We start from the raw sequence: 25,456 nt of genomic DNA on the forward strand, positions 1-25,456 counted from the left end.
CCGGATGTTATACTTAAAGAGAAGTTCATATAAAGTCATTTGTATTCATTTATTACATGACTTTCTGCTTTTTCCTCCATATAATTGCCTCCAATTCAATGCAAGCCAAGTAAATTCCTCCGATTTGTTTTTAAACACCCCTCTTTCTGGCTTCCAAATGTTGGCATTATGCTGTATATTGTGTTTTCCTTCCCTGTACACATGGAGAGAGCAGGCCTGTCTGGAAATGTGTGTTTACTGGAATAAATGTGTACTGTAAGTACCTATGGTTCAATACACATGCCAATACTTAATCTTACTTAGTGTGTTTGAGACTAGACAACTTTACTTTCCTGATAACTTGCATTGGTGTAAAATGCATTTGATTAAAAACTAAACTATCAACAAGTCTAACAAAATAAGTCAGGCATTTTCTGCCTACTTTGGAAGTGTTGGAAAGTGTTGATCCAGTGAAATATAGAGGTCATCTTCCCCAACATGCCATCAATTAAGCACAACATTTACAGCTTTAGGCATGTCACTTACAAATCATCAACATCAAGGGTTTAAGTCTAATTAGTATAACGGAAGCCATCAAACCCTTCAACAATAAATGCATTAACGTGCTTGGTGCGTGGCTCCCCTGGCTAGTTTTGATGGCGCACCAGGGAGCCGCCGCGCACAGATTGGGAACCACTGGTTAGCGGCTCAGTGGACTAATGCACCCACTCGAGAAACTTGTGTTTGACTTCATTGCCACAGGTTCAAATTCCAGTGGGTCAAATCAGACTTTCATCCTTCTTAGGTCGAATGAGTACCAATAAGTTGGCTAACAATACATTTCTGTTATTCAGCACCTTGATGCCTCTAGAGGTGAAAGTGTGCTGTACAAATACCTGTATTGTGTTATAACTGGTACTGCACAGGTAACAGCAGCTGCAGAGTCCTCTCACACAAAACAGGTGCAGGTGCAGCACAGGCACCAGCAGCACAAGCTTCCCTCACTCACGGAACAGGGGAGGCACAGAAAACAGCAGCTTATGCTTCCCTCACACATATGAGGTGCAGCACATCAACAGCAGTTTACGTTTACACACACAGAAAAGATGCAGCACAAGCCGCAGCAGCACAACCTTTACTCACACCGAAGAGGTGCAGCACAGACAACAGCAGTGCAAGATCTACTCACATAGAAGAGGTGGAACACAAACAACATCAGTGCAAGATTTACTCACATAGAAGAGGTACACCGCAGACAGCAGCGAGCATCCTTCACACAGAGAACAGGTACAGCGGAGGCATCAGAGGTGCAAACTTCTCTCACACACAGAACAGGAACATCACAGTAGCAGTAGTGCAGACTTTGCTCACACACAGAACAGGAACATTGGGGTAGACAATGCAAGCGTCCGTCTCACACACACACACCAGCAGTAGTGTAAGCTTCCCTCTCACACTCAAGAGGTACAGCACAGACAACAGCGCTGCATGCATCCTTCAAACAGAGAACAGGTACAGCGGCGACATTTGCACTGCAAGCATCCCTCTCACACACACACACACACACACACACCAGGTACATCACAGTAGCAGTAGTGCAGACTTCTCACACACACAGAACAGGTACATCAGTGTAGCAGTAGTGCAAGCTTCCCCCACACACTCAAGAGGTACAGCGCAGACAGCAGCGAGCATCCTTCAGACAGAGAACACAGGTACAGCTGAGGCATCAGAGGTGCAAACTTCGCTCACACACAGAACGGGTACATCAGGGTAGCAGTAGTGCAAGCTTCCCACACACAGAGAACAGGTAATCGAAAGCAACAGTACAACCTTGCCTAACACACAAAACAACGGCTAGGGCGCTCGACCTCGGATCTGGGTTTGATGCCAAAACCTCCTGTGATTCTGGGCAAATCACTTAATCTCCCCCTGCCTAAAATGAATGTTTCTTCCCTTTTCTGCATTGCCTTCTCTTCTTACCCTTGATTCACTCCCACCCTCCCTTGGTGCTGTGACTGCGTCCCCCCTACGACCCCACTTAAGGGAACTCTGCCTGAGGATATCTACTATGTGTGTATATATTTGTATATAGGGATAACTCTAATCACTAGTATATGCAGCAGACCTTTATACTATCTACCATGCCTATGTGACTCTTAGAGTATATCCATTCGTATCCCTTCCCTATGTATATAGAGATAACTCTAATCACTAGTATATGCAGTAGACCGTTGTGCTCTCTTCCATTTCTATGAGACTCTTAGAGTATATCCATTCGTATCCCTTCCCTATGTATATAGAGATAACTCTAATCACTAGTTTATGCAGTAGACCTTTGTACCATCTACCATTCCTCTGTGACTCTTAGAGTATATCCAGTCATATCCCTTCCCTATGTATATAGAGATAACTCTAATCACTAGTATATGCAGTAGACCTTTATACTATCTACCATTCCTATGTGACTCTTAGAGTATATCCACGTGTATCTCCTCCTTGTGTGACTTTACATCGTGTACATTTGCAATTTTTTTTCCGTGTGTATCTTTTTTGTAACGCATGTAATCCTAAATCCTTATTTTTTTCAACGGGTAAAGTTCGCGCTATAGAAAATCGCATAAATAAATATATAAATAAGTGTAAAGCGCTCTGATACCTGATTCGGTTGGGTCTAGTTCGCGCTATATAAAACTCTGCAACAAACAACAAGTAATCCTTCCCTTTACACAGCCCTGGTGGGGTTGTCACCTGCCAGTATTTTACCGGACAGGTCAGTATTTGTATGCAGGGCTAGTAGCAATATTGAGAAAAGCAGCAAAAGTTGGTGCTTTACAGCAATAGACACAAAGAGTGAAAAGAAGAGAATACAGGAAGAAATTGGGTCAAAATAGTTTTTGAGCAAATTAAAAACATTTCTAAATAATATTAAAATAAACAGACCCAGAATGGAGGTGTTAAAAATAATGCACATGATTTTACAGAAAGTAATATTCACTTACAGATTCTGACAACAAAACCACGTGACCGATAGTTCAACTGAGAAGGGAGGGAGGCAAACTTGTAATCAAAGCGCAGGCTGCGGGGCGGAGTCAGTCCTCCTGCTCTGTGGGTGTAAACATGAACCCGGAAGTCTCGGCGCACACGTGAGGGGCGCAGACGCACAGACACAGCCACTGCACGCAGAGAGGGGCAGACGCACAGACACACCCACTGCACACAGAGAGAAACTGAAACTGACCTTCACTTCCAGTATTTCTGCATCATGGCGGCAGCAGCTCAGCTCGGGAACCTCCAGGAAGAGGCCACTTGTTCCATCTGTTTGGAGTATTTTATGGATCCGGTGATTATTGATTGTGGACACAACTTCTGCCGCTCCTGCATCACTCAGAGCTGGGAGGAGAGAGATGAAAACTTCCCCTGTCCACAGTGCAGAGAAATCATTTCTGAGAGAAACCTCAGACCCAACAGACAACTGGGGAACATGGTGGAAATGTTAAAACAGCTTCAAATGCTCCCAATGCTCCCCGTGAGGCCCCCGGAGGAGAATCTGTGTGAGAAACGTGGAGAGAAACGGAAGCTGTCCTGTGCAGAGGATCAGGGGATGATACCTTCGGCCTGCCAAGAGTCCGAGGAGCATGAAACGGACACAACAAGCCCTGAAGAGAAGGCTGCAGAGGACCACAAGGTGAGTCTGGCGGCATTAAGGGACCATAAAGTCCCAGAGTGTGCTTCACTGTTGAACCTGCCCAGGAGTACAAGGTGTGTGTGTTCTGGAACAACAAGAGAAGAGCACAGTGCATCTCTGAAACATTCAGGGATCACAAAGTCACTTGGTGCTCCACATCCAGGGGCTGCCGAGGAGCACAAGCTGCGAGTGAGTGCTCTGAGTCACAAGTCACCCTGTGTGTCCCATAGAGGAGGCTCCAGGACAGAACAAGTCATCTTTGTCGATTTTGAGGGACGCAAGACAGCCTGTGGCTCCATAGGAGGCTGCTGAAGAGCATTAGCTGTGTGGCTGCGTACAGTTCATAGTGCACCCTGAGGGCCCCGAGAGAAGGCTGCACAAGGTACACGTGTACCACAGAGAAAGAAGCTGCAGAGGAGCACAAGGTATTTATGTGGGTGTCAGGGTTCACAAGGGAAGACACCAGTTAAGTCTTTAAGAGGATACAAAGTATAGGTTCGGGTGTTAAGGGCTTCAAATGTCACCATACAGGTCTCGTAGAGAAGGAGGCCCAAGAGCACACAGTATGTATGTGGGGGCTTAGGGTTCACAAGTGAAGATACTCTGAGCCCTGCAGAGGAATACAAGGTACATATGCCAGCTTTCAGGGATCACTGGTTGTGCACTATTGGCCTCATAGAAAAGGCTGCAGAAGAGCACAAGATGTGTCTGTGGGCATTCAGGGATCACAACAAACCTGCGGGCTACCTAGTGGCGGTGAAGATGTTGATGTCATTTCATTTGTCTACTGATGTATTGACTGTGGGTTCCGGCAGAGTGTTGGTTCAATGTTTGACAGCCTTGGAGAGGGCTTTGCCTCTGATGGTTACCTCTCTGATGGTGGTTTTCTAGTAAAAGGCTTTAGCTGTGGTTAGAGTTAGTGTTTAGTAGGGTCAGGTCAGCGGGGAGTTTGAACTTCTCCTGTTTTCATATGGTACACTTGTTTTTGTTAAGCCGTGACATCTGTGGTGGGCTGAATCTGGGAAAGTTCTTGAATTTTTTTCGGATGGTTGTCTTTGATGGAAGGTTATTTTTCCTCTTTTCAGTTGTGCTTGATGTTGAGGTGTAGAATATTCGATGGTGAAGGGGGTGGGAATGTGGTCGGTCTGTAGGAGTCCAACTGCTGATAGAATGAGTTCTCGTGTGCGGTCTTTGGAAGAGGGAGTGCTCGGTCCAGCGAGGTCTGTAGGAGTCCAGCAGAGATGAGGAGATGCTGTTAGAATGAGTTCTCATGTGCGGTCTTTGGAGGAGGGAGTGCTCGGTCCAGCGAGGTCTCTAGGAGTCCAGCAGAGATGAGGAGATTTAAAAAAAATATATATTTTTATTATCACTCAGTTCAAAGAATAGACAGAACAAATAGAGTCACTTGTAAAGATCAGACCATTGGCTAGCATATTTTAAGGATACGCTAAATAACAATATGAGCAAGCATTGTATGTCAGTAGGCAAACCAATAGTAATTGAACAGTAAATCGAACAGCTATTCTAAGCTTCCCAAATAGTCAATCATAGGCTGCCAGATTTTAATCCCAAGTTGCTTTTTCCTCGAGGATTTAATACGATACAAATTATATTCTAAGTAAAACAAATTATAAAACTTAGCCCACCACATCTCATATGAGGGTGCTTCGGGCTTCAACCACATAGAGGCAATACATAAGCGGGCAACTGACATAGCTATAAAAAAGAAATATCGATTTGAGTAATACAATGGCTGAGTATCGTTATCTTTAGATATTCCAAATATCATCATCTCTCTAGATATCACCACTTGAAGATTGGAAACATTTGACAAAAATTGTGCAATAGATACAACAAAAGATTTTAATACAGTGCAGTCAAAGAATATATGCAGAATATCCGCATTGTCAGCTTGACACCTATAACATTTCCCATTGTGGCTATTACCCCACTTCATCATCTTAGCCGGTGTGTGGTATAAATTAGATAAAGTTTTATAATGTTGAGAGCTTAAGTTGGCTGTCAACATAGTTTTGGCAGCCATATTGATTGATTCTTGGACAAATAGTTCAGAAATACCAAGTCTAGTATTCCACTTCCGCTCTTGAAACTCAATATCACCGCTCAGTGTACTCAGCAGGGTATTATATAAAGTCCCAATCCTGGCAGTTTTATTCAAAATTTCCAGAATGTAGTTAGTGGCTAAAGATCGTATATTTGGATGTTTAAAGATAAAATCCCGTAGCTGTAAATATTAAAAAAAATCCTGCTGGGGAACCGCATATTTAGTTTTTAAATCTTCGAATGAAGCCAAAGTGCCAGCATCAAACATGCTGCCTAAACAGACAATACCCTTACCCCCCCATGTCCGCATCTTGCTGTCCCAAACTATAGGTGGAAGTAATTCTATTGAGTCACAAGGGGTGTAAAAATTAATACTTTCAAGAGAAATAATTTTGCGTACCCAACACCAACCTTTAAATGCTGTTAATATGACCTTAAACCGAGTTCTTTTATAATAACTTGGTTCTAGAAACCGCAGCAACGTTTGTCGAGTTTGGCTGCCCAACAACATAGAATAAATATTAGGGCTTTCAAATGTCGGCGGTTCCTCCCCAATCACCATAATTTTAATATTCTGGAGAAGGCAGGCTAAATAGTAAAACGTGAAATGTGGAACACCCCATCCACCTCTTAAAAGTGGAAGTGTCATAAATTTAGACGCCCAAAGAGGAGATTTCCAGCCCCATAGAAATCGATCAGCAATAGATTGCAGCTTCATTAATTGTACTCGTAGCAGCTCCAGTGGCACAGTGCGGAAATAATAGAGTACTTTAGGCAGAATAGTCATCTTTAAAACATTACGTCGCCCCACTAGTGATAAATGAAGGCATTCAAGCTTTTCAAACTGATGTTTAACTGATTGTAATATATCAGCCCAGTTAACCGAAACTAACTCTTGGAGCGACAACCTAATTTTAATTCCTAGATATTTGGCCTCCTGGGTAACACGTACATCATTAGGGCATAGCTGTACATACTACTTGGGTTTTAGTGATGATCAATTTATACCCGGGCACAGTGCCAAATGCTTGTGTTATATTTTCAATTTCGGGTAGGGCCTGTTCAGGATCGGATGTAATAACGGCAATATCATCAGCATAGGCTAACACATACATGGCTATCACCCACAGCCATTGATGGTATACGCTGAGAAGCCACTAGCATCTGCAACAGTGGTTCGATATTAATAGCGAACAGTAATGGCGAGCATGGGCATCCCTGCCGCGTACCCTGAGTAATATTAACAACCGATGACTCCTGTCCCATCAAACAGATCTTAGCCCTTGGTCGTTTGTTCATAGTTTGTAGGGCAGATAAAAATAGGACTCCAAACCCCCTTTTACCCATAATAGCCCATAAGAATGCCCACGCCACGCGGTCGAATGCTTTTTCAGCGTCTAAAAACACCAAACCAACATTTTTATGAAGCACGTGTGCATAATCCAAAACAGCAATGACACGGTGTAGATGATTGACTGTGCTTCGGCCTGGAAGAAACCCATACTGATGATGAGACACCAATGATGGCACAGCTTGAATAAGACGAGAAGCAAGAATTTTTGAATAAATCGTAGCGTCGGCATTAATTAAAGAAATGGGTCTGTAAGACCCCGGAAGATGTGGGGGCTTATCTTTCTTTTTGAAGACACGATACGATGGGGGGGGGGGGGGTTTGCCAGTTTGAGCAGCGATCAGCGTGGCCAGCATATTGTCTTTAATAGTAGAAAATAACAAACGATATAGTTCGAGAGGTAATTTATCCGGACCGGCCGCTTTCCCAAGTGCAAGGTCCTTGAGTGCCGTCTCGAGCTCTAACATCGTTATTGGTGATTCTAACTCCTCTCTAATAGTGGACTCTACTGTAGATAGATCAAATCTAGCCACAAACTGCTCGATCTGATCAGAAGAGAGATATTCTTGGGTATACAGCTCAGTATAATATTGTTGAAAAACCTGCAATATATCATCCATCGAGTCAACCAAGTCACCCTGATGGTTGTCTAATGCCGCTATACATTGTAGTGTCTGTCGCCCACGAAGTCTTTGGGCTAGACATCTGCCAACAGTCTCACCATACTCCTATCTCTCTGCTCGATGAGCTTGATATTGACATGCTATGTCACGACTCCAAGCACCATTAATCTTTGCCTTAAGACCTGCGGCCTTGGTCTGTGTAAGATCAATATCGCGATGTGCTCTAATGTCCGAAATAAGTTGCTGTTCTACATTTTTTAGATCAACCAACCATTTATCCATTTCTGTTTTCTGTTGTTGAAACCAACCATAACTACAAGTTTCACCCCGCAGCCCCGCCTTAAAGCTGTCCCATACCATTGCCTGGGATGCTGTACCTCTATTACAATCAAGAAATTGCTGGGCCCAAACTTGGATATGGCATACATAAGCTTCATCAAGTAGTAGTTTTTTATTAAAGGAAAATGATCGCCGTCCCCGCTGTAACTTAAGAAGAGGCAAATCTAGAACGACAGGGCTGTGATCCGATGTGATTCGTGGCATTACCTGCATACAAGCTCCACTTATAAAAGACCTGGGTAGAAAAATATAGTCTAAGCGAACCAGTTTTCTATGCGGGGAAGAGAAAAAGTATACCCAGGTTCGCCTGGGTTAGCCACAGGCCAACCATCCACTAAGCCATGCTGGAGCAATAATTGCCGCAGTGCTCTAAAGACATGCAGCTTGCGACCAGCATAACTGGTAAACTGGGAATCCCACGTAAAAGACTCCCCGTGTATGTTGAAATCACCTAGTAATAATAAAGGGGTACCCCACAATGCCAATTCAACAGTCAAGAATTCAAGAGTCTGAGTTTCGTCCAGATTCGAGCCCTATACTGAGCATATTGTAACAGTAACCCCCCCAATAATACACTCTACAATTGCCCAGCGCCCTAGACTATCCGCTTTAACTTTACCCGTAGTAGCTATCATTTGCCGGCCAAGAATAGCAACCCCACGATTCATGGTAGTCTGCCGTGATGCAATAAATATTGTATAGCCCAATTCACTTAATATCTTCCGATTCGCCCATGCCACATGGGTTTCCTGAAGACATAGAATGTCAGGATTGATTAATTGCACTTTCTGCATCACACGTTTACGTTTAATAGCATTATTCAATCCACACACGTTAAACAAACATATGCGTAAACTATTACTAGCCATTACCCCCAAGTTGGGTCTTGAGTTGCCAAAAACCGATAATACATGACATAGAAAACATGCTTGCTCCAACAATCTTACAGCGTATCCTTTGAACTGACGTTTTTCCCTTTACACCCTTACCCCAAAAACGACCCCACCCTACACCCTGTGAACCCTCCCCAAGAACCCTCCCCCATCCCACCCCCCCTCACCCCCCACCCAAGTGACCCTCCCAAACAACTAAGGCAATAGGGCCAATCGCCCTTGGAGATGAGTGTGAGAGATCCTCTATATTTGGGCATACCCATATCTAGTCCGTATATCTTCATAACCCTTCTAAAAATGGAAGGAAAGAAAAGAGAAAACAAACCATATCATAATAATTGCTCTATATGCATATTCCTAAATAGATACAGATATATACTCATCTTGTGTGTCATCATACATGATTTCAACATTCTATCAACCCAAAGAATTAAGGTACTCCTTAGCTAAGGTCTCAGAGGTAAAAAAACGATTCTGTCCCTTATGCACAGTTTTTAAGGTAGCAGGCTGTAGAAGAAAAACCTGGAGACCCTTGGATTGAAATGGGGCGATAAGTTGGCATAATCGCCATCGATTTTCTACCATGGCAATAATCAGGGCGTACAAAAAATTCTATGCCCTTCCCTTATCTTTTTTTATCCGGTCTCGCCAAGTCATATAATGTTTGTCTTGCCCAAAAATTATGTAGCGAAATCAGTATAGCACGTGGATGTTGAGGTGCTTGCCCGGTTCGAGCTGGTCGCTGACGAAATGGAAATCGGTGCGCCCGTTGGATTTCCTGGGCCCAATTCCAATCTTTAACCTCCACAAAGGCTTCTTCAAAAAGCTCAACTACATATTTACGAATGTCCTGACCCTCACTCCCTTCAGGGACCCCCAAAATGCGCAGGTTGTTGCGGCGGAGTCGATTCTCCATATCGGCAAGTTTGCTATGCACATCATCTTTATGTGCCTTAATATCAGCCATTTCAGCCTTATGGCCTGCGACTTGGTCCTCTAGTGTAGAAATGCGACCCTCCGCCTCTAACATTCTATCTGTAAAATCATTACAAGATTTTGTCAGACGTCGAACATTATTCTGTAGTTTTTGACATGCAGTATGAGTTTTTAGGTGTTAGGCTCTGGCCTCTAGTCGGTGTTCCGAGATCGCTTTAAGGATCTCCTCAAGGGAGGCTTGACAAGTGGCTCCCAGACCTCCACTAGCCTGCTCAGACAAGTCCAAATGCCTGGACATAGTCGGATTCTGAAATAGCCCAGTCGTGACTTAGAGGGGCATTCTGTTGTCGAATAGTAGCATTTCCAGCAGCCAGCTAACTCCGATTACTCACACTCTGTGCGCTTTGCTGAGTGACTCTCCCAGTGTGGTCTCCTCTGTAGTCTCTTCATGGATTGACAGATCTTCCTCATCTTCCAAGTCCTCGTCGAGGTCTGTGCCATCAGATTGCTCGGATAGAGAGTAGAATTCGCTATCTTTGCTGCTCACAGGGTCGCTAGCTTCTTCCCCAACGACAGACATCATAGTGGCTGCACTGCGTTCATGCCCAACATGGTCTTCAGTAAGTCCAACAAGCGTTTGCACTATTGGTGCTATTGAGGAGTGCTGTCTTGAAACGGGGAGACTACCAATTGCTCCAGGGCTTCCACCAATGTAGAATCCCCATCGGTATCAGCGGAATCGAGATCAGCAGGTCTCACTGTGGGAGTCATGCCCTTTTTCCCTTGAGGAGTTTGAAACATTTGTGGAATCCTAGCGTAGACAATTTATCAGTCTCAGGTTCCTTGTTATTGTCCTCTAGCCTGGTGTCCTCTTTACTGCTATCAATTTGCTTTAACTTTGCAGCAAGTGCGGCGCGGGTCCCAACCTGACCCTCTCCAACTGCTCTAGTTTTCCCACCACGGGCTGTTTTTGGACCCATATCCAGATAGTTGAAGTATGAGAGCAGTATAGAAGCGTTCAGGGCGATAGATGATTAATAAAGTGATTTACGTTTTTTTTTTTTTTTTTTTATAGGGGTCCCTTGGCAGCAAAAATAAGAGACTAAGCTCTGCCCCACAGTCAGTCAATCAATCAATCAATCATAACACTTGTATAGCGCACTACTCACCCGGAAGGGTCTCAAGGCACTTGGGGGAGGGGGTCCGTTACTGCTCGAACAGCCAGGTCTTGAGTTGTCTCCTGAAGGCGAGATGGTCCTGGGTCAGCCGAAGGTGGGTGGGGAGGGAGTTCCAGGTCTTGGCCGCCAGGTAGGAGAAGGATCTGCCTCCGGCGGTGGCTCTTCGGATGCGCGGCGAGGACGAGGCTAGTGGATCGTAGCTGGCGGGTGGGCGTGTAGAATGTCAGGCGGTCATTGAGGTACTTGGGGCCCAGGTCGTGGAGAGACTTGTGTGCGTGGGTGAGGAGCCTGAACGTGATCCTCTTGTTGACGGGGAGCCACTGCAGGTCCCTCAGGTGGCCGGAGATGTGGCTGCGTCGGGGGATGTCCAGGATGAGTCGGGCGGAGGCGTTCTGGATGCGTTAGAGTCTTTTCTGTAGCTTGGATGTGGTTCCGGCTTAGAGGGTGTTTCCGTAGTCCAGTCGGCTGGTGACGAGTGCCTGGGTGACCGTCTTCCTGGTTTCGGTCGGGATCCATCGGAAGATCTTGCGGAGCATGCGAAGGGTGTGGAAGCAAGATGAGGAGACAGCGTTGACTTGTCTGGTCATCGAGAGGGAGGAGTCCAGGATGAAGCCCAGGTTGCGTGCGTGGTCCGTTGGTTTGGGTGCGCTGCCCAGGGCGGGGGGCCACCAGGAGTCGTCCCAGGCGGAGGGTGATGGTCCCAGGATGAGGACTTCCGTCTTGTCCGAGTTCAGTTTCAGGCGGCTGTTCTTCATCCACTCGGCGACGTCTTTCATCCCTCCGTGTAGGCTGGTTCTGGCGGTGTTGGGGTCTCTGGTGAGGGAGAGGATCAGCTGGGTGTCGTCGGCGTAGGTGATGATGTTGAGATTGTGTTGGCTTGCGATGGTTGTAAGAGGTCTCATGTAGACGTTGAAGTAGACAAACTCTCAAAATCCAAATTCGAGGTCTGTAGGAGTCCAGCTGCAGATATGAGGAGATGCTGATAGAATGAGTTCTCGTGTGTGATCTTTGGAGGAGGGAGTGCTCGGTCCAGCGAGGTCTGTAGGAGTCCAGCAGCAGATATGAGGAGGTGCGGATAGAATGAGTTCTCATGTGCGGTCTTTGGAGGTGGGAGTGCTCTGTCCAGCCGCGGTCATTAGGAGTCCAGCAGCAGATATGAGGAGATGCTGGTAGAAAGAGTTCTCATGTGCGGTCTTGGGAGGAGGGAGTGCTCGGTCCAGTCCAGGTCTCTAGGAGTCCAGCAGCAGATATGAGGAGATGCTGATAGAATGAGTTCTCGTGTGTGGTCTTTGGAGGAGGGAGTGCTCGGTCCAGAGATGTCTGTAGGAGTCCAGCAGAGATGAGGAGATATTGATAGAATGAGTTCTCGTTTGTGGTCTTTGGAGGAGGGAGTGCTCGGTGCATTCGAGGTCTGTAGGAGTCCAGCAGCAGATATGAGGAGATACTGATAGAATGAGTTCTCGTGTGTGGTCTTTGGAGGTGGGAGTGCTCAGTGCAGTCGAGGTCAGTAGGAGTCCAGCAGATATGAGGAGATGCGGATAGAATGAGTTCTCGTGTGTGGTCTTTTTCTGACAAGCAGCTACTGCAGAGATTTCAGAAGCGGTCCGGAAGGAAGGTTACACATGACATAGGCTACTGTGTTTTTTGTACAACTTGAAGGTTCGAAAGTAGAATCTAGTCAGCAGAAGCCAGTAGGGTGTTGCTGTAATCTAATCTGCTTGTAATGAGTGCCTGTACCAGTGTTTTTCTGGCTGAAAGAGGAAGAAAAGAGTGGCCGTCCTCAGCAGGCGCATCATATGGAAGCATCTACCGACAGTGGCCAGAACCTGCTCTTTCATAGTTAGTCTGGTCTAGACGGACACTGAGGTTCTTAGCTGTCAGTTTGGGAATCTGTGTGGCGCCAAGTTCTGCAGGCCACCAGTCCGCCGACCAGAGCTGATGGGCTTTGTTAAACAGCATGGTTTCGTTTTTTTCCGTATTTAACTGAAGGCAGTCGTTAGACATCCTGGCTACAATTGCTTTCATGCTGGTCGCAGAGATCTTTGTCAAATGTGATGACCAGTTGTGTATCATCCGCATAGGACAGAATTTCAAAGCCGAAAGGTTTGGCAGTTTTGGCGAGGGGGGTGACATAGACGTTGAAGAGCTTTGGGCTTAAACAGGAGCCCTGAGGCACGCCCTTTTCAATTGACATAGTGCGGGGTTTGAAGGAGCCCAGAGAGGTGGTGTGAGTTCTATTTTTAGAAAGTTGGAGAACAATAGTAGGACCCCCCCTATGGACAAACGCTGCAGACAAGTCCAGCAGCACAAGCAAGGTTGTTATGTCAGCTTCGAGGGCTAAGCGTATATTAATAACATTTTATTTGGTTTTCCTGATATAATATGGGCCGTAGTCCTACAAATACCTGTAAGAAACAACATGCATCAGGATTACCATAATATTTAAACAAATGCAACTCCTGCAAGTACTGCAGGTCCAACAATATAAACACAGTGCAGACATTCCTAGATCCCAGTAGTTGCATACAAATTACATAGGTGCAGAGACAGACAATTACATGACATGGAATGAGACGTACAATGAACATTGGTGTGAGTGGGAGGTTCTGTCATGGGTCTAAGGATGGGGGGGGGGCAGGCCTATCCCTCGATATGTCATGCAACCGGCCCATATTTTTCTATGTTTCTGGGGGCATCCACAGGCCAGAAACGGGCTAAGCATATATGATCGGTGACTGCTATGTGATGGATCCAGGATAGTAGTGGAGATAACAAGCCAGTTAATTCAACAATATAACCATTGTTGCCCAGTAATTGTGTAGCTCCGGGCTGTTTCCCATGGTCACTTTAGTGTTTGGGATAATAAACGGACGTTTGCCTGTGTTGTAGTGTATAAGTTGCTGGTCAAGTGAGCTTTAGATTGTGCATTAAGAGTAATAACAGTGCTTTTCAGCCTCTTGGTGCCCGCGGAAAGGTATAGTAGTGGGCTTTACAAACAGTGTGCACGTGTATATAGGTGAACTTATCAGCAAGTGTAGGTTGTATCCATCCGCCAACTGTGGCCAAGTCTATAAAGGCGCTACTGGGGAATAAATCTCCTTTGTTAGTTTCCTCCACCCTCTTATTCTGTTGAGGGTCTGCCTGTCGGCCGTGAGTGAGTAAAGCGGGTTGTGGGTCAGGGGCTGTTCCGAGGCGTATAGCTCAGGGCAGGCTGAGCATTTTCTGATGTCCTCCCAGGCCAGTTGTGCACTCTTGGCTGAGTTTATTTCAGTATGGCCCCGTCGAGGTGCCCTCCCAGACAGGGCACTCAGGTGTATTGTATGTGTCGTGTCTCACTCAAGTGCTAAGTGGTCCATATATGGCAGGGGGTGTAGCCAGTGGTGTGTGTGCTGTGCCTGTGCACTGTAGTAGTACAGCTCAAAGTCTGGTGCTTCTAATCCCCCCGGAATACGGCAGACTGAGTGTTTCCCAGTTTATTCTGGGCTGGGGTTATAGATGCTTTCACTTAGTGCTTTGAAAAAAATGTCAATAGGACCAAGTTTATTCTTTAAAGTAGGGCCGCATCTAAATGTTATTATGAGTTTAGGCAAAAAATACTAATGTCTTTTATCAATTGTTTAAATTTATTTATTGATTTTTAAAATGCAATTTCAGATGTTACAATGGTAAACAATTCCATGTCACAATAACATGCCCACAAATGTCTGTGGTATGTGTTCTGTGCGCAACATACTGGGTATATGGTAAAAGGGATTGTCAGGGAGCGAAACTAGGAATAGGAAACCCATCCCTCTTAAGGCGAAAAGTGATACGCAAACAAATGATGGACAGCATTCTGTCCATCAATTGTTTCTTTTGTATTTGTCGCCCTATGTGGGAAGGGTATGCCTAGACGTGGTGTAGGAAAGTGGAATCTGCTTCCTATGATTACCCCCACTTTTTGCTGATGTATCACAGTTTTTCGACTTTAGTCTGGCTGGGGCCGTGCTATCCAGGACCCCAGCCTAGCTGCTTCCTCTCAAATTGATTCCATGTACTATAGGTACACTCCAGTTTGGTTACTGGGGTACCTGTGTGAGCCCCTAATATATGGTACACTAGGTACTAAGGGCATAGGTACCCCAGAGGCCTACCAGGGACTGCAGCATGTATTATGCCACCCCTGGGATGCCTTCTAAAATGACACCAAAGGACTTCTACTGCTGCCTGGGTAAGGTGGTGCATGCACCCCTTACTGAGATATAGGTTACCTATATTGACCTTAAATCGCTACACATAGAGACCTATCAGTCCCCCTTATGGCAGTCCTTATCAATCCTGAAGGCAGGGTGCTTGGTTTCATGTGAGAGGGTGCCCATGCATGAGCATAGCCCCTCTGCATCCTTCGGAACCTATTCTCTGAGGCTGTTCTGTGATGCAGCCTGACCATATACTCTGAAGTGCATTATATCCTCGCTGTAAATGCTAACTTTGGGATGGCTGCACGGAAACATGTCATGTTTGCTGTCAAACACTTTGAAATACTACCCCCCGCCAGTCCTGGCGGCGGGGGTAGAACTCCACCCTTCTAGAGGGAGAGACATGTACACACCGGTCTACGCTGTAACAGTTTTAAAGAGCCCTGGCATCACAAAATGGATGCTGCAGCCACAAACACGAGTCTGGCCTCCTGCTGCTGGCCGAAACTCTGGCAGGGGAGGCCTGGACAATAGGTTTCCTGTCCCAAGGAGGTGTAACCACCTCGCAGACAGGCTTTAGTGTATTGGGGCTGGGTGGGTGCACTCTGAGTGCTTTGAAGTCTGCACAAGGGGGCACAGTTGGTGTCCCTGTGCATAGCCCAGTTCAAAACGGATGCAGGGGCTACCAGCCAGTAGATGTTAGCAGAAGCCCATAGCTGCTTCCACCGCAGCTTGCGCCTCTCAAACTGCATTATCCCATATGCGCCTTCTCTACTAATACAGGATATGCCAAGAAGACACAGTGCCATCACTGCAGCAGAACGCTCTGCCTCGGTGGAAGCGGGGATACAGACACCGGGAGACATATCACAACAGACAATTAGCACCATTTGACAATGATGTGCCGCGAGGCAAGTTCGTATTACACAACTCATTGAACTTGGCGCTGCGAGCACTGTGGAGAGACAGAACACAAGAGCCTTCAACACACCTCACCATCTAATATATGCATGTGATGGGCGCAGGGAAACTTCTCACAAGGTGGTTTGCAGAGTCTCTGAGATCTCATGCAGCACGTCCATTGACGTCACGTAGGCAGCACTCACCTGTCGCAATGCACCTGCTGAGTCGTGGAATGAACTTGGCAAGTATGCCTATTAGGCTTATATCGCAGATCCAAAAAACACAAGGTGCAGTACCGATTCATAGACCTGGGGTTGATTGTAGCTAAACGCTTAATTACTAGACGCTGGAAGTCCTTGGAACCCCTGCCTAAGAAAGTTTGGTTTCACTCGCTGGTGAACTGGGCCCAGGAGGAGAGCGTCGCTCTACAACGTGAGGGTACCCTAGGGCTACGCAAACTCCTAATAGCAGTGGCATGGGACACAATCCTACTGGGTCTCCGCATCGCCTAGCAGGTGGGTGAAGAACCTCAGGAGACTTCCAAGGATACTGACGGGGTGCTGGCACTTATAACCGGCGCAGAGTAATATGGTCAACAGTACGACCTACCAGAAAGCGCTCCAGGCAACCCCAAATCTCAAACACCTCACACACAAACCCACGGTGCATTACAACTGACAAGCAAGGTGGAAATCTTATCACACAACAATGATATACCAATTATAAGAACAAATTATCCAAAGCATGGGTGGAGCGCAAACATTGGAGGGCAACAGAGTACTTGGTTGAGCAACAGTAAACACATCACTTACCTATTCACTATCTCTCTCTTTCCTATTCCTCGTTTCTCTCCCCGACTATCCCTCCTACCGTTCCACACCATTCCAGTCCTATGCACCCGGCTCCTCTGGGATAGGTAACTCCGGTACTACGGTATCCATGGGTGGGGTGGCTCTAGAACCTCTGATGTTCCAAAGGGTTTTCTTGAAGTCCTTCTAGAAGGGTCCTTAAACTTAACTTTCCAGCCGCGACCTTCCCATAGAGTTGTACGGAGCATGCGTCCATGTTCCTCACTGCACCCGTTCTCCGTGGATTCCCTGTGTCATTACCTTGGGTGGTTCCTTGGGGCCCCGGCGATTCTACATGCACTAGGCACTGTCTTTAGTCAAGTTGTGACTGTTATACCACTACGTAGGTCGAGCCTAGCACAGCGCGCATGCGCTGCTCTAGGAGATGACCTTTTGGAATCGGTCTGCACTTTTCAAACACTCGTGCTTGTGGCGGCATCCACCTTACGGGAACGAGAAGCTGCGCGCAGGGGCTATCTGATTACAATTAGTTGGCCGTGCGCGCTTGTTTACATTTCTCTACTTTCTCTCCCCGGTCTGTTTCACCCTGGCCCTCCCTTGTCAACCGTCTCCTCCTAAACAAGTTTGTGGCTTGTTGATCTCTGCCAATTACTGTGCTACATATCTAACGTTACTAAAAATGCACCTAAGGAAATTAGCCAGATGTACTACAGTAACTCAAGTCCGGCCATAATGCACAATAGTGCGTACAGGGTGCCATCTGTTTCTGAATAGCGCGACCGCTTTTACTTTCATGGCCATGCTTGTTATTTTAACCCTTTGGATGCGTCAGACGGCCCCAGTCCGCCCGACGCTACGGGTGGCATGTGCGTCGGACGGCAGCCGTCCGAATTTTGCACGCATCCAAGGGGTTAAAATTGTTTGTCAGCTTTGGTTAGTTTATTATTGTTATGTAAAGTGCGAGATAACAAAATACAACAGGCGTGCAACTGTTAATGTTTTAAAGAGCGTTTTCTGGTGTGACATGCACCTCATGCTGTCTGCGGTCCCTACTTTTCAGGTGTGCTACAAGCACGGACTGAGAGCAATGCTGTGCCATGATGTAGCGGCTTCGATTGATACGTAGCGCCGTCTGCCTTCAACGCGTTTGAGCCCTGGGTTCTACTGGTGCTTGCAGTTAAATTTTCTGAACCCATCACCAATACTTTCTTGAGTCACACTCTGATCTCTGACAGAGACTTCCCGCGCTGGAGCAGTGCTAAGGATTATGCGGTTTGGTGCCTTCCTTTCTCAGGGAAGGACACGCCCCGACCGAAACTCGTGCCAACTCTCCTCTCTCTCTCAGTAAGTCTCACCCAGTCAGAGTGCTTTTCCATGGCGCAAACCTCCCCATGTACTCTTATGGGCAGCCACGACTCCTCCTTTTATCACTTCCATGGGAAAGCCGCCACTCATTCTTTTATCCCTTCATCACCACATGCCTTATGATTCATACCCTTTCATGGGGCAGTCGCTGCTCCTTCTTTTATCACTCCATCACCACTGCCTTAACTTTCATACCTGCGGCTCCCTCTTTTATCACCTCCTCAGATCCGTTCTTGTTAACTTTTGTGTTTGTGCGGCCCACCGTGGCGCCTGTTTGCATTTTTTTTATTTTATGTAATCACTATGGCGCGCCTTCACAGTCGCCATTTACATAACTTGAATTCGAGGGAGCCATACACATTTAACAGCCACTTAAGTGTCCATAGGAGAGGAACGGAAGCCTCCCCAGCAGTTGAGGTAATCCGCATAAAATAAGCTATGTTTCTGAGGCACTAACTGGCACTCTTAAAGCAGCAGTCTCTGTCTGTTCTTTGTAACTAGGACATTCATCAGCGAGGCACTCACAGGCACTTTTAGGCTAGCTGTCTCTGTATGGTGCAAAAGCACTGTTGGTTAACTGACCAGCACAACAGCAACAAAATGATTTGGCCATGTCTTCAGACCTTTATCTAATCTCCCCGCAGCTGTCGAACTTGCTTACAACCTTCCACCCCCGCCATCGATCTCCTGGACATCGTGCACTTTTATTTATACCTGCAAGCCCCCGCAAATCTCCCTAATCTCCCGCAGCTTTATAACTTGGTAGAATGTTAGCATCTTGCTACTGCATACAACCCTTCCCCCCCGCCATCGAACTCCTGTACATCATGCATTTTTATTTATACCTGCAAGCACCCACAAAGTGTGTTTGGAATATCTTCAGTGCTTCATCTAATCTCCCCGCAGCTGTATAACTTGGTGGAATGTTGGTGTGTTACTCCCAGAAACATCTTGTCAAACTCCTGGACATCGTGTATTTTTATTCATTTCTGCACAGCACATGCAAAACATTCATCAACTAGGCACTAACAGGCGCTCTTAAAGCAGCAGTCTATGTAATGTCATTTGGTCTCATGGGTGTAGAAGCAAGGCAATATTCCCAATCTCTTCTAAATAGATATACGCCAGAAACAGTGGTGCAATTTTAAGTGTTTCAAATCGGATGTGGTTAGTTTCTTTTGTTTTTTTTATAACTTAACTGGTTTCAAACCACAAATGCTGATAAACTCCGAGACGATGGCATTAAATATTGTTTGCGACGTCTGAAGAGTGGAGGAATAGTGCTTGTTTTCAGGGCTTCTGAGTACTGACAGTAATGTAGAACTTCTACTTTTACGGAGGCAGGAGGCTACAGAACAAATTTTGTGGTAACACTGTACCACCAGCCCTAGGCTGTACTACAACAGAGTAGAAAATAAATAGCTGTGGCATCTTTTAAAGTGTTATTTAAGTGTGGCTACCTTGCAGCTCAAACTTTAAATTTTTACCTTGCGCCATAGTTTACAACACAATGTTAAAGCATCCGTTATTTGCAATAAAAAAAAATGCAAATAGCATTCCAAGCTTAAAAACTACTGGGGCGTAAAACTGTGTCGCCAGATTATTAACAGGATAATGTGCTGCATGGCTAAACACTTATAAGGTCCCAAAGGCAATACCTTTTGGCTATGCCAAGGCTTGTTTTGTATATGGTTTGGTATCCCCATGGCGCCCACTGTGTATCGTGCTACTTACAACTGTTCTATTGATCTCCTATTGTGTGCTTTGTGTTCTATCCTCGTGTAGAGGATAGTAGAGAGTGTTGTATTAATAAATACATATTTTTATATAACTACTGTGTGGTTCTCTTTCATTTAGTCATTCAAGAGGTGATATTCTGGTACAACAAGCTGCTTTACATTACTTCAAGATTAAGCCTGAAGGCTGCTCTCCACAGCTACCACTAGGATAGCTTTCTAAAGGTTATATTTGACCTTTGACATCATAAGGGTAGTTTGGACTGATGCAAGGTGCCCACTTTAATTAGTGGACAGCATATACCAGGCTAACTTCTCACACTCTGGGCATGTATGTTTGGTACTGTAATCATAATTTTTTTAAGTAAGAACGCACTCTACAAATCTACATCTATTTCTTGCTCTCCCATCTCTGCAGGTAAAACTTCAAGAGTGGCTGCATATTCTGAAGAAAGAGGAGGAATATATTCTGGAGTCTAAAGTTAAGGACGAGGAACAATTTAAAACCATCAGAGTGAGTAGCTGCAGTGAATGCTCTGAATATATGTGTCTGTATTTGTCCATATACTTGTGTGTACCTCTTAAAGTTCAAGACACACAAACGCAGATTAAACCCCTTACAGACTGGGTTATAATACACACTAGCTAAACAGTCACTGCTGAGGCTGACATCGGACAAGGGTATGTCTTAAAATAAACAACATCTAAAATTGTCCTGCTAATCCCCAGGTAATATTTACATAGTGTGAATTAGTGTATTTATTAACATGTGTGGCCTTATCTTGCAGTGAATATATACCTGTTTTTGTGTGCATGTGTAGGCATAGTCAGAAATTTGCATTTAAAAAACCTTAGAAATGCACTGAAAAAACCATAGGTGTCAGAGACGTTATAGTTCAAAATTAGCATTTATTTATTTATTTATTTATTTATTTATTTTAAAAATTTATAAAGCGCGCATATACCCGTGGGCGTCTTGGCGCTATGACTTAGCTAACGATCTCTGATTAAGCAAGTGTCTACCTTAGGAAATGTTGAGCTGAACAGTTATTGGTCAAATAACCAAGTTTTTACCAGTTTCCTGAATTGGAGTAGCGAGGGTGCCAACTTTATTTCCATTGGAAGCAGGTTCCAAAGTTTGGCTGCGGAATTGATGAAACATCTGTCGCCCCATTTAACCGTCCTGGTTCGAGGCACTACCAGTAGAAGTCTTTGTTCAGATCGAAGAGATCTTTTCGGAAGGTAGTGACAGAGTTTCTGTTTGAGAAACGCTGGGCCATGACCCTTGAGAGCTTTAAAGGTGAGACACAAGGTCTTGAATCTAATGCGATTTCTCACCGTTAACCGGTGGTAGTTTCTTATTGCTTGCTTGGTGGACTGAAATCTGGGAATGCCAGATAGTAGCCTTGCGGCAGCATTTTGAATAAGCTGCAGTTTGGCCACCACCCGTGCCTGAGCATTTACAAATAGTCCGTTGCAATAATCAAGTGATGAGAGTACTAAGGAGCTCACCACTGTTTTCCTTGTACTCTCAGGCAGATAGGGCAGGATTTTTCTGATGATCTTGAGCTTGTAAAAGGCAGATGACGCTACCTGATTGGCATGGCTGGTAAAATTGAGATTATCGTCGAAAATAATTCCCAGATTCCTGACCTTATGCACAGGTTCTGGGGGGGCTCCAAGCGGAGTGGGCCACCATGTGTTAGACCATTGTGGCGATAGTTTTCCAAAGATCATTCCCTCCGTTTTCTCTGAATTGAGACGTAAGCAATTCTCAGCCATCCATTCCTTGATGGCCACCATGCCTTCCTGGAAGCTAGCAGCTACTTCCTTACCATCATTCTTAATTGCGATCACCAATTGGGTGTCGTCGGTGTATGAGGTAAGGCTCATCCGGTAGTTCTTGATTACCCTAGCTAAGTCCGACACATAGATGTTAAAAAGTGTCGGACTTAGGGATGAGCCTTGCGGAACGCCACATGGAAGGGCGAGCTCGGTAGATTGAAATTCGCCCAAGGTCACTGCTTGCGTTCTGTTCGACAGAAAAGAGGCCAGAAGCTCTTTGGCCATGGAGCGAATGCCCATTTCTTCGACACGGTCAATCAAGATAGCATGATTGACCGTGTCGAAGGCCGCCGAAAGATCCAGCAGGACCAGTATCGCTGTTCCTCCTTGGTCCCTGATGGTTCTAATGTCATCGGCAGCCTTTATAAGAGCGGTCTCAGTTCCATGTAGTTTGCGAAATCCGAACTGGGACTCGTCCAGGAGGTTGTTATGTTCAATATACTCGGCTAGTTGGCTGTTCATAACTTTCTCCACTATTTTGGCCAGGAAAGGCAAACTGGCGATAGGTCTATAATTTTTGAGGATTGTTTTATCTAGACCACTCTTTTTGAGGAGGGGTTTCAGTAGTGTGTTTTTTAACTTGTCCGGGAAAATCCCGGATTGGAACATGGCGTTACAAATTGGAGTGATGACTTCACTAACCAAGTCATTTACTGGAATAAGAATTTTAGGGGGACAAGGATCTAGGGATGAGCCAGTTTTTACCTGTCTCATGAGATCTTTTATCTCTTCATTCGTCACGTCCCTGAATTTAGCAAATGAGCAGTCCGGGATATTTTTTAATTGTTTAAGTTGTATGTTGGTATTAGATGACATAACCGAAAAATCGGAGTAAATGTCATTGACTTTTGAGAAAAAGAAACCTGCTAAGTTATTGCAGAATTCCTGTGATTGGGGAGGGCTCAGGTCTACCACTTTCCCTGACAAAGTCTTGACTACTTCAAACAGTTGTCGACTTGAGTTTTTTGATTTTTCAATTTGCTGCTCAAAATAATTCTTTTTTTCCTCCTGAATCATTTTTTTGTAAGTGGTAAGTTCATTTTTGTACTTGGCCTTACTTATGTTATCATAAGTTTTTCGCCAAATTCTTTCCTGGTTCCTACAGGTCTGTTTTTGTTTTCTGAGAGTTTCTGAGTACCATGGTGCTGAAGGCACTTTTCTGTTTTTCGAGATGGTTTTTAGTGGAGCATGCTTTTCAACCGCGTTGCCTACCCAGTTGAGAAACTGACCTACTGCTTCAGTAGGATTAGGCTGAATCTCCGGGCGAGTGTTAGACAAGGATGTCCTGAAGGTATCGTAATCGATATCCTTCCACACTCTAAATTTGTTCTGAGAAGAGATCTGTTTAAAAGGGTTAGTCCGTTTAATCGGTAGATGACACAGTATGGCATGATGATCTGTCCATGTCAACGGCAATATATTGGATACCTCCAACTCATTGATGTTAGAGAAGATGGCATCCAGGGTATGTCCAGCTTCATGAGTTGGTGCCTTTATGTGCTGGTTTAAACCCAGTGTGAGACATTCAGCTAAAAGAGCTTGAGTGTCAACCTCGTCCGTCTTGTCTAAATGAAAGTTTAGGTCTCCCAGTGCCATAAAGGAGTCCTCGATGGCTAGGGGTTCCATCCAAGAAGTGAAAGAGGAAAGAAACTCTGCGCGAGGACCTGGTGGTCTATATATGAGCACTCCTTTAAGGTTATGTGAAGGGTTTAGGTTGATGGTAAAGTGTAATGCCTCGCATGCTGGCGATGGCACAGGGGAAATTCTGACCGAGAAAATATCACGGCTAATAATTGCCAAGCCTCCTCCTCTTTTTTCCCCCCTGTCTGTCCCATCTAAACACCTTATAGCCGTCAGGTACTGCTACCTGTAGGTCGGGCTCGGATGAATCATCCATCCATGTCTCAGTTACAAAAAGGATATCTATAGCGTGGTCCACAATTAAATCGGCTATATCCTGCCTATGCCGAGCCAAGGAGCGTGCATTAATAAGGGAGATAGATCTATTAGTAAGTTTAGTAGAGCCATCAGTCAGATGCTTGACTTTATTATTAGGAAAACAAGCAAAAGTCCCTACTTGATGGGGATATACCCTGGGGCGTAGAATAACCTGGCCAAAAGGCTTTAGGGGTTATCTATGCTCACACAACTGGAAATATATCAACATAACATCATTTTATCATACTAATGGCGGCCAATAGTCAGTGTAGGGACCCTATCTATATGTACACACAAAGGTTTTTTTAATTGTGTATTTTATTGTGCAATGTTTTTGTGATGCAAATGTTTATGTATGACTTTTTAATAAATTGCTGATTTTCCACTGGTAATGATTACAGTCTTTTAACTGTTGTGTGTACATATAGATAGGGTCCCTACACTGACTATTGGCCGCCATTAGTATGATAAAATGATGTTATGTTGATATATTTCCAGTTGTGTGAGCATAGATAACCCCTAAAGCCTTTTGGCCAGGTTATTCTACGCCCCAGGGTATATCCCCATCAAGTAGGGACTTTTGCTTGTTTTCTGTATACTCTCTACCCGGTCCCTTAATCGGTCCCAAGGGTACCTCCCTCCTTGTGTTGTGACTTTATTATTAATTAGCGGTACGGGAGATGTACAGTCCCTACAGCCAATTTCAATTTGGTCATGGAGATCCTCTGGGTTGTGCTTGGTGCAAGTCGTCAGGTGTCCTGGATTCCACTTACGTATTTCAACAGAGGTATAGGTGATCCTTTCGGTACTAAAAGGGGCAGGGGGTATGGCGCTAGGCGCGTGTCTGGCGCGGACGGGCGCAGACGGGCTTGCCTCTGGCGCGCCGCTAGCGCGCCCGCTGCGCCCGCCCGCTGCGCGGACGGGGTGGTCGTCTGTTTTTATCCAGTTTTGAGGAGGGTGGGAGGCGTCCAGCTACTAGACCGCCACCCTTCCTACCTCCAGTATGGCGCCCACGTCAGCACGTATTCTGCTGCGCGTGATGCTAGAGCGTGATGAAGCGGTAATTTTTATCAATGGGGTCTGTTAGTTAAAATGGGTACAAGTTGCAAAGTATGTCAACAAAAAATAAGGCACACAATTTTAAAAACACAATACAGAGCCCCCGGCTTCCGCCTCAGGGGTGAGAAGACTAGCTATTAGTCAGCGGGCGAGCGTTCTCGCGTTGCTTATGTAGTCAGGGAGGGCGGGAGGCGTCCAGCTACTAGACCGCCACCCTTCCTACCTCCAGTATGGCGCCCACGTCAGCACGTATTCTGCTGCGCGTGATGCTAGAGCGTGATGAAGCGGTAATTTTTATCAATGGGGTCTGTTAGTTAAAATGGGTACAAGTTGCAAAGTATGTCAACAAAAAATAAGGCACACAATTTTAAAAACACAATACAGAGCCCCCGGCTTCCGCCTCAGGGGTGAGAAGACTAGCTATTAGTCAGCGGGCGAGCGTTCTCGCGTTGCTTATGTAGTCAGGGAGGGCGGGAGGCGTCCAGCTACTAGACCGCCACCCTTCCTACCTCCAGTATGGCGCCCACGTCAGCACGTATTCTGCTGCGCGTGATGCTAGAGCGTGATGAAGC

General features: G+C 45.6%; 1 protein-coding gene across 2 annotated transcripts in view; it reads left to right on the top strand.

Annotated features, from left to right (window-relative positions):
- The first annotated feature begins 3,192 nt into the window (after window positions 1-3,192).
- Window positions 3,193-25,456, top strand: part of LOC144754194 (E3 ubiquitin-protein ligase TRIM39-like) — an 85,601-nt gene continuing 63,337 nt past the window's right edge. For both annotated transcript variants that reach the window (XM_078641778.1, XM_078641779.1), the window contains exons 1-2: window positions 3,193-3,667; window positions 20,461-20,556. In XM_078641778.1, coding sequence (XP_078497904.1) covers window positions 3,245-3,667; window positions 20,461-20,556 — 519 coding nt within the window. In that variant the 5' untranslated portion in view covers window positions 3,193-3,244. The remainder of the gene's footprint in view (window positions 3,668-20,460; window positions 20,557-25,456) is intronic.

The sequence above is a fragment of the Lissotriton helveticus genome, chromosome 5_1 (assembly GCF_964261635.1).
Source record: "Lissotriton helveticus chromosome 5_1, aLisHel1.1, whole genome shotgun sequence".
NCBI lineage: Eukaryota > Metazoa > Chordata > Amphibia > Caudata > Salamandridae > Lissotriton > Lissotriton helveticus.